Source organism: Hyla sarda, chromosome 12 (assembly GCF_029499605.1).
Source record: "Hyla sarda isolate aHylSar1 chromosome 12, aHylSar1.hap1, whole genome shotgun sequence".
Taxonomy (NCBI): Eukaryota; Metazoa; Chordata; class Amphibia; order Anura; family Hylidae; genus Hyla; species Hyla sarda.
This window is the reverse complement of record NC_079200.1, coordinates 49,531,450-49,541,756: the sequence shown is the minus strand read 5'-3', so window position 1 is coordinate 49,541,756 and position 10,307 is coordinate 49,531,450. Positions and strand designations below refer to the sequence as shown.

At 43.7% G+C, this 10,307-nt stretch overlaps 1 protein-coding gene across 2 annotated transcripts in view; it reads right to left on the bottom strand.

Annotated features, from left to right (window-relative positions):
* Positions 1–4,056: 4,056 nt before the first annotated feature.
* Positions 4,057–10,307, bottom strand: part of LOC130296739 (parathyroid hormone/parathyroid hormone-related peptide receptor-like) — a 64,969-nt gene continuing 58,718 nt past the window's right edge. For both annotated transcript variants that reach the window (XM_056548606.1, XM_056548605.1), the window contains exon 13: positions 4,057–5,773. In XM_056548606.1, the coding sequence (XP_056404581.1) occupies positions 5,483–5,773 (291 nt within the window). In that variant the 3' untranslated portion in view covers positions 4,057–5,482. The remainder of the gene's footprint in view (positions 5,774–10,307) is intronic.

Genomic DNA, 10,307 nt, shown 5'->3' with positions numbered 1-10,307 from the left:
TTTTAATCTTGTCCCTGTCCCTCCTTCGGCACTACAGACATCAGTATAAATAACCCAGGTAATCTGTTACTTTTCTCTTCCAGTAATGGTAAGATGATTTAAAGAGGTTTTCCAGGATTTTTTTTATTAATTACCTATCCTTGGGATAGGCAATACATTTCTGATCAGTAGGTGTACAATGCCTGGCACCCTGCTGATCAGCTGTTTGCCTGAGCTGTGACACTTGCTTATTTAGGGCCTTGAGCAGACAGCTATGTATATTGTATGGTAGCCATGCTTGATTAATGCAGCTCAGCTCCCATTCACTCCAGTTAAAGCAGAGTTCCCGTAACCCAGCACAGCTCACTCTGCCATCGCTCTGTGACTGCTGCCAGTGCATCCGCAGTGTCAAATACACTGCAATCCTACCCTTAGGGTGTATTCACACGTAGAATATCCTGCACATATTTGATGTGCAGGATTTGAAGCTGCAGATTTCATTGTAAACTAAATAGCTGAACAGCTTCAAATCTGCAGCATCAAATACAGTATGCGGAGGTGAATAAATACCTTGGGGGGGGGGGGGGCATTTATTAATGTTGGTTTAAAGGGGTATTCCAGGAAAAAACGTTATTATATATATCAACTGGCTCCAGAAAGTTAAACCGATTTGTAAATTACTTCTATTAAAAAATCTTAATCCTTTCAGTACTTATGAGCTTCTAAAGTTAAAGGGTACCTCTCATCAAAAAAACTTTTGATATATTATAGATTAATGTATGCAGAATAACTTTACAATTGCATGTTATTAAAAAATATTCTTCTTTCTATTTAATTTTCCACTTTGAAGAAATGACCACTAGGGGTCTCCCTACCAGTCCTGGCAGCAAGTATTTCAGACTCATGCTGGAGTCCTAAACACTACGAGCTGCCAGTCTGCTTTGTCTGTTTGGCTGTGAACAAAGCAGGCTGGCAGCTCTGAGTATTTAGGACTCCAGCATGAGTCAGAAATGCTTGCTGACAGGACTGATCGGGAAAAAATACAATAGAAAGAAGCATATTTTTCATTAACATGCTATTGGAAAGTTATTCAGCATTCATTAATCTAAAATATATCAAAAGTTTATTTGATGAGAGGTACCCTTTAAGGTTGTTCTTTTCTGTCTAAGTGTTCTCTGATGACACGTGTCTCGGGAAATGCCCAGTTTAGAAGAGGTTTGCTATGGGGATTTGCTTCTAAACTGGGCGTTTCCCGAGACAGGTGTCATCAGAGAGCACTTAGACAGAAAAGAACAACCTTAACTTCAGAAGCTCATAAGTAATGAAAGGATTAAGATTTTTTAATAGAAGTAATTTACAAATCTGTTTAACTTTCTGGAGCCAGTTGATATATAAAAAAAAGTTTTTTCCTGGATAACCCCTTTAAGGTAGTAAAGATTTTACCCCTGTTTGCTTGGTGTGGTGTTTGCACAGTTGCTCAAAATTTACCAAAAAGGCGCACGGGACTTTGCAGGGACTTTTAAAACATTGAAGTGGTGTAAAGCCAATGATTAATGTCTCCCCATTTCCTTAAATTGTTATTCCTTTGCCATGACTGCAAGTGATGAAAAAGCAGACCAAAAATTTGTCACCAGGTTTGTCACAGAACTATTGCTGTTACTTGGTCCAACTCTGTTAATTTCAGATCATGTTATACAAAAATTGTTTATTTAGTAACCGCTTTAGACTGCATATACATAAAGTATCTCAAACAATAAGCCATTATGTAGCACATACAGAAGCTTTTCAAGAACAGTTTTGTTTTATATACTCTTGGTGCATTATTACAAGTTCCATATTTAGGACATTCCAAATGTGCTATGTATACAGAAGAAATATTCATTTTGAATGAGGCTTAGAACAGCCAGAGAAAATACTATGTTTGTAAATAGTTTAATGGCTTATTCTAGTTTATTAGAAAGATCCTCTTACAATATACTCATTACACCCATTAATCAGCTGTTACCTGTAGGGAAGCATGGCATCAAGTGTTAAAGGAGTTGTCCAGCAAAAGAAAGGACCTGTGTATGTGCCAAAAAGTACACTGCTCAAAAAAATAAAGGGAACACTAAGAGAACACATCCCAGATCTGAATGAATGAACTAATCGTATGAAATACTATCATCTTTACATAGTTGAATGTGCTGACAACACAATCACACAAAAATGATCAATGGAAATCAAATTTATTAACCCATGGAGGTCTGGATATGGAGTCACACTCAAAATAAAAATGGAAAACCACACTACAGGCTGATCCAACTTTATGTAATGTCCTTAAAACAAGTCAAAATGAGGCTCAGTAGTGTGTGTGGCCTCCACGTGCCCGTATGACCTCCCTGCAACTCCTGGGCATGCTCCTGATGAGGTGGTGGATGGCTTGCCATGACTAAGGGTCCTGTTTGACTTGAAACATGTTGGTGTTACTGTGCTATCCTTGTAATCTCTAATAAATTGTTCCCGATTCACTGCATTCTGTGCTGGATATGCTCTTCTCAGGTGGCGGATGGTCTCCTGAGGGATGTCCTCCCAGACCTTGACTAAAGCATCCGCCAACTCATGGACAGTCTGTAGTGCAACGTGGCGTTGGTGGATGGAGCGAGACATGATGTCCCAGATGTGGTCAATCGGATTCTGGTCTGGGGAACGGTTGAGCCAGTCCATAGCATCAATGCCTTCCTCTTGCAGGAACTTCTGACACACTCCAGCCACATGAGGTCTAGCATTGTCTTGCATTAGGAGGAACCCAGGGCCAACCACACCAGCATATGGTCTCAAAAGGGGTCTGAGGATCTCATCTCGGTACCTAATGGCAGTCAGGCTACCTCTGGCAAGCACATGGAGGGCTGTGCGGCCCCCCAAAGAAATGCCACCCCACACCATTACTGACCCACCGCCAAACCAGTCGTGCTGGAGGATGTTGCAGGCAGCAGAACATTCTCTACGGTGTCTCCAGACTCGGTCACATCTGTCACGTGCGCTCAATGTGAACCTGCTTTCATCTGTGAAGAGCACAGGGCACCAGTGGCGAATTTGGCAATCTTGGTGTTCTCTGGCAAATGCCAAATGGTCCTGCACATTGTTGGGCTGTAAGCACAACCTCACGTCTGGACGTCGGGCCCTCATACCACCCTCATGGAGTCTATTTCTGACCGTTTGAGTGGACACATGCACATTTGGGGCCTGCTGGAGGTCATTTTGCAGGGCTCTGGCTGTGCTCCTCCTTGCACAAAGGCGGAGGTAGCGGTCCTGTTGCTGGGTTGTTGCCTCCTACGGCCTCCTCTACATCTCCTGATATACTGGCGTGTTTCCTGGTAGCTCCTCCATGCTCTGGACACTACGCTGACAGCCACAGCAAACATTCTTGCCACAGCTCGCATTGATATGCCATCTGGATGAGCTGCACTACCTGACCCACTTGTGGGGGTTGTAGACTCCGTCTCATGCTACCACTAGAGTGAAAGCACCGCCAGCATTCAAAAGTGACCAAAACATCAGCCAGAAAGCACCTGCAGGTCACCACCTGCAGAACCACTCCTTTATTGTGTGTTTCTTGCAAAGTGCCTATAATTTCCACTTGTTGTCTGACAATTTCACATGCTGTTGTGCAAATGGAACAATCAGTGTTGCTTCCTGAGTGGACAGTGTGATTGCACAGAAGTGTGATTGACTTGGAGTTACATTGTGTTGTTTAAGTGTTCCCTTTATTTTGAGCAGTGTATATTAAAACATATAAAATATTATTAGCTATAATGCACAGATCTACTATCAGCTGAGCTGTCTGACTTGTAGCTGTGATAGGTTTAGGGATAAAAATACCAGGTTATTGGCGCAGACCACCAGCGATGGATAACAGTTTCTTCAAAAAGGAATTTTTATTGCCAAAGAAAACAATGCGTTTCAGAGCTTTGGAGCTCCTTCATCAGGTAAGCATGGCTGCCAAGGAGCTCCAAAGCTCTGAAACGCATTGTTTTCTTTGGCAATAAAAATTCCTTTTTGAAGAAACTGTTATCCATCGCTGGTGGTCTGCGCCAATAACCTGGTATTTTTATCCCTAAACCTACCATTCCACTGACCGGCCTGGAGCATTCCAAGACCCGGAACCAGGAGGCTGCATCACCTATCTGACTGTCTAAGCGCAATTGCAGTTGTGTCATTATACACAACTAAGCAAGGTGAGTGGTATAACTACACTCACTACACACCATCTGCTCGACACACATATTATGTATCAGACGATACTTGTTCCATGAGGAAGCTCTGCCGTTTTTGTCCCTCCAGATCCACGTTATTGACTTGTAGCTGTGACATCCGGTCACACTTATGGAAAGCAGTCTGCAGTCCCCCCTATTATCACAAAACTCCTTCACCCTATTTTATAGTAGGTTGTCTAAATCAGATAATGAGTTATCCATTTTTGCTAGTGTAGCCCAACAGAAGGCAGCCTAAGGCTATGTTCCCACTCAGTTTTTGGTCCTTATTTTTCACAATTATTTAGTTTTTGGTCAATTTCACCTGTTCCCAGCCCAAAAAATACTGAGTGGAAACCTTGTAGAAACATTACATACATGTATTTATAAATTTTTTGCTATCTTCGACATGGTTGCATTAGGTGAAGACTAGTTAAAGGGGTACTCCGCCACTAGACATGTTATCCCCTATCCAAAGTTAGGGGATAACATATCTGATCACGGGGTTCCGGCCACTGCCCCAACCCCCCCCTGCACCCTTTGCTGTGGCACCCCAGTCATCCATTGCACAGAGCAAACTCTGCTACATGTCGGATGGGCTTCCGTGGCTGTAACGCTGCATCGCCGGCACAGAGATTGCAGGGGGTCCCAGTAGCTGGGTCCCCAGTGACCAGGCATTTGGATAGGGGATAACATGTCTAGGGGCGGAGTACCCCTTTAAGGAATTTATCCTAAGATTTAAAGTTATTCCCTCTCCACAAGATAGGATATAACTAGTTGGTCTGTGTGATCTGACCTCTGGGATCGCCACAAACCTCAAGAATAGAGGTCAATTGCCACTAAGTAAATGGAGCTGCAGCACTCATGCACATTCGCCACTCTATTTAGTGTTGGCCTTGTTCTAGAGTCCTATAGACAGTGAATGGAGCAGTGGCTGAGTATGCACTCCATTTAGTCGGGGGGACAGTTCGTTTGTTTTTACCATCATTGATGGTTTAGCTAGTTGTTCTCAATCTGTTGGATAGGCAATGACATTTAATCTTGGGATATTCCCTTTAATTTAAAAGTCAATTTGTGTTTTATTTTGTCCTTCTCAAATGCCGAAGCCCGGATATTGGAAGAGCCCTAAATCAAAACCCTGTCCATACTGAAATCTAAGAGATGCAAAAAGCAACATTCAGTACAATAACATTGATAAGAGCACCTTGCCTTCCATAAGATCTTCTTGGTCATAAAACTTTAGGTGCCACCCTCTCTTTATAGGCACAACACAATTATTGAATGTATACCTGGGATAGTCCACAAGTCTGTTCAGTACCCCCTTGCAGTGGGTTGTTGTCAGAAGGGGATATACTTGAGAAGTATCCCGGCAGGTAGGAGGCAGACTGCACTGTTGCCGGTATGTGCTTGCTTCTGGCTGCCATACTTAGACAGACGCTGTTTGTGGTATGGGACAAAACCCCTCCATAGTGACAACTGCCTCCTGTACTTGTCAGGCGGGACTTGTGCTTGAGATCCAGAGATAAGCTCCGACGGAGCCAGAACTTCCGTACTTCTGCCTGCACCTTGAGAAACAACAGAACATATGCATTGAACACAAAACCTGTATGTTAACATAATACTTCAGTCTATAGTGAATTTAGGGAATCGCCACCATTATAATTAATTTTTCAGATAAATTTAAGGTGCTTAAAGGGGTACTCCGGTGAAAAGCTTTTTTCTTTTAAATCAACTGGTGGCAGAAAGTTAAACATATTTGTAAATTACTTCTATTAAAAAATCTTAATCCTTCCAGTACTTATTAGCTGCTGAATGCTACAGAGGAAATTCCTTGCTTTTTGGAACACTGATGACATCCCGAGCACAGTGCTCTCTGCTGACATCTCTGTCCATTTTAGCAACCATGCATAGCAGTTGTATGCTAAGGGCAGCATGGTGGCTCAGTGGTTAGCACTGCTGCCTTGCAGTGCTAGGGACTTGGGTTCAAATCCCACTAAGGACAACAATAAATAAAGCGTTATAATGTCAGCAGAGAGAACTGTGGTCGTGATGTCATCAGAGAAGAGAGCATTCCAAAAAGAAAAGAATTTCTAATAAGTACAGGAAGGATTAAGATTTTTTAATAGAAGTAATTTACAAATATGTTTAACTTTCTGCCACCAGTTGATTTAAAAGAAAAAAGTGTTTCAGCGGAGTACCCCTTTAAAGGAAAACAGTCAGATATTTTCACGCTGATACCAAATATGTGTATTAATTTTATTTGTAAGATTAATAATGTTGGTCCATTATTCATATTCAATATATTGAAACAAAATCAGAAGTTACCTGCTACCTGTGCATTAAACACACAGAAAATTTACAATGCGAGCTTTATTCAGTGTCTATTAACCCTTGGGAGTCAAGTAATTTAGACTTTTGACACAGTAAGATTCTGTGGTGAGCTCATTTTACTTAGTGTACCGGTCGTTAACAAAAACTTTTTTTAATAATGTAGATAATACCATTATATGTATATTTGTAATATACATTGGTTAAAAAAAATTTGTATATTTTTGGGTGAAAAAAATGCTGTCCCTGCGGCAATTACCTGTGTGTCTCTGTGAGGAGACCAAATACAGGAAGTGAGAGCAGGACAAGCAGGGCCCTGCTTGTCCTCAGTGCACAGAGCCCCGCTTGTCCTCAGTGCACAGAGCCCCGCTTATCCTCAGTGCACAGAGCCCCGCTTGTCGTCAGTGCACAGAGCCCCGCTTGTCGTCAGTGCACAGAGCCCCGCTTGTCTTCAGTGCACAGAGCCCTGCTTGTCCTCAGTGCACAGTTCCATCAGATGTATATCCGAAAATGTTCCAGAAAGTGGTGAGGAGATTTGGATTTCCAATGATGGATCCAATGATGGATGCAATGGCAACCAGGGAGAACAGACAAGAAGAGTCCTTCTGTTCAACCTCCAGACAGAAGCAACCACTCTTGCTAAAACCCAGACCAGCTCCAAGCACGGTTTTCTTTAATTTCCATTCTGCTCAGCTAAAGTGATCAGACCATAGACTTGCAGCAGGGCTCTGTGCACTTTTAAAACAAGTGGGGCTCTGTGCACTTAAGACAAGTGGGGCTCTGTGCACTTAAGACAAGCGGGGCTCTGTGCACAGCAGGGCCCCGCTTGTCTTAAGTGCACAGAGCCCCACTTGTCTTAAGTGCACAGAGCCCTGCTTGTTTTAAAAGTGCACAGAGCCCTGCTGCAAGTCTATGGTCTGGTCACTTTAGCTGAGCAGAATGAAAATGAAAGAAAACTGCGCTTGGAGCTGGTCTGGGTTTTAGCAAGAGTGGTTGCTTCTGTCTGGAGGTTGAACAGAAGGACTCTTTGTGTCTGTTCTCCCTGGTTGCCATTGCATCCATCATTGGATCCATCATTGGAAATCCAAATTTCCTCACCACTTTCTGGAACACTTTCGTATATCCATCTGAAGGAACTGCCCAAATATCTATGTTGTTTCTCTGCCCAGTTCATAAGGAGACTACATTCTTCTGAAACTTACCCAGATCTGGTCCCTCCTTTCTTGTTTATGTAGTACATAGTTGGGAAGTTGTCTGACTGAACTAGGACTTTGTTGTGATGGACAAGTGGCTGGAAGTGGGTAAGAGCCAAATGAACTGCTCGCAACTCTTTTCAATATGAGTAAAACATGACCTTCCCCTGAATCCAACAGGTGCCAAGGTGAGCTCCCCACTTGAAACTGGGTGCATCAGGGGTCAGCAGAATTTGAGAGAAGCCACCACCGAAGATCCCATATTTTCAATGGGGATACGTTTATGATCATGTCCAGGCCCCAAGGGTTCTGGTTTCACACCTAAATAATGTAGGTCTGGAGGGGTCAGATGGGAGCCCTGGCCCAAGAGGATGTGCCCAGAAAGGCAGTCATGATTGATAGAGATTGACTTGAAGGTAGAGTCTGTCTCTACTCATGTGGGCAAGGCGCAACCCAATTTTGTGCATACCTTTTGGACTTGGACTTCTGGGATCATTAAATAAGGGTCCTTAGGACACGGACAGGGCTTCATCTTGAAGGCCAAAGATATTGTACCTTTATGATTCTTGGAGCATTGTACTCTACCACACTGTCTGAACGGCCTTCATGGAGGGGATTGCCAGGATTGCCTCTGAAAAGGCAGAAACTGCGGTTTTCTAGACACTTGTGGAAAATCAACACCTTTCTTCACGTTTAGAGATTCGGGTATGATGGCCGACGAAACCAAATAACCACTAAGGTGTTTAAAGTCATGTTCTTAGAGTTGAGCCTAAGCATGTCCAACAGATAATCTGTAAGAAACTCAGAAGGCAGCTTCATGTCTAGTAGCTACTTAGGGGTGCACTCACTGTACTTCTTCACATTTTTGTAAATATTTTATTAGATCCTTTATAATAATGAAGAAATGACCCTCTGCTAGTAGTGAGTGCACAGCCTGTATAACCGTGCTTAATGTTGCTGTACCCTCAAAATATCTCAACACCCAGCCATTAATGTCTATACTTTGGCAATAAAAGTACACCCCAACAAAAGTGAATACGCTTGGACAAGTTAAAATGTTAAAGTTGGCCCCAATTAGCCATTTTCCATCCCCAGTGTCATGTGGCCCTTTATTGTAACAAGGTCTCAGGTGTGAATGGAGAGCATGTGTCATAAGTTTGGTATTATTGCTCTCACACTCTCTATTACTGGTCACTGTAAGATCAACATGGCACCTCATGGCAAAGAACTCTGAGGATCTTAAAGGGGTACTCCGCCCCTAGACATCTTATCCCCTATCCAAAGGATAGGGGATAAGATGTCAGATCGCCGCGGTCCCGCTGCTGGGGAGCCCGGGATCCCAGCTGTGGCACTGCGCTATCATTACAGCACAGAGCGAGTTCGCTCTGTGTGTAATGACGGGCGATACAGGGGACAGAGCCGCGTGACGTCATGGCTCCGCCCCTCATGACATCACGGCCCGTCCCCTTAATGCAAGTCTATAGCAGGGGGCGTGACGACCGCCGCGCCCCCTTCCATAGACTTGTATTGAAAGGGGCGGGCTGTGATGTCACGATGGGCGGAGCCGTGACGTAACGATGCTCCGGCCCCTGTATTGCGCGTCATTACGTGCAGAGCGAACTCGCTCTGTGCTGTAATGATAGCACAGTGCCGCAGCGGAGATCCCGGGGCTCCCCAGCAGCCTGACATCTTATCCCCTATCCTTTGGATAGGATGTCTAGGGGCGGAGTACCCCTTTAAAAAAAGAATTGTTGCTGTACTTAAAGATGGCCAATGCTATCACAAGTTTGCTAAAACCCTGAAACTTATCTCCAACACAGTGGGCAGGACCATACTGCTGCCAACATGTACTGTCACATACTGAAGCATAGCATGAAGCCCTCCCTTCTAAAACTGGGCCAAAGGGCAGTATTTCAACATGATAATGACCCCAAAGCTGAACCAAAGGAGAACTTTAGTATGCCTGCTAGAGATGAGCAAAGTTACAGTAATTCGATTCGTCACGAACCTCGCGGCTCGGCGGTTGATGACTTTAGCCTTCAAAAATTAGTTCAGCTTTCAGGTGCTCTGGTGGGCTGGATAAGGAGAGTCTCCTAGGACTGTATCCACCTTTTCCAGCCCACCGGATGACCTGAAAGCTGAACTAATTTTTGCAGGCTAAAGTCCGCAACCACCAAGCCGCGAGGTTCGTGACGAATCGAATTACTGTAACTTCGTGCATCTCTAATGCCTGCACTACTAAGCCTGTAGGAAAACAGAAGAAAAAAACATGCCTATTTACTGTCTTTTAGGTAGCTTTGTAGGCTGACCTACTTAATTATACAATTAATTAAAGGAGTACTCCAGTGGAAAATTTTTAACTGGCTCCAGAAAGTTAAATAGATTTGAAATGACTTCTATTAAATCTTAAGCCTTCCAGTACTTATCAGCTGCTGTATTCTACAAAGGAAGTCGAGTTGTTCTTTTCCGTCTGACCACAGTGCTCTCTGCTGACTCCTCTGTCCATGTCAGGAACTGTTCAGAGCAGGATCAAATCCCGATAGCAAACCTATCCTGCTCTGGACAGTTCCTGACATGG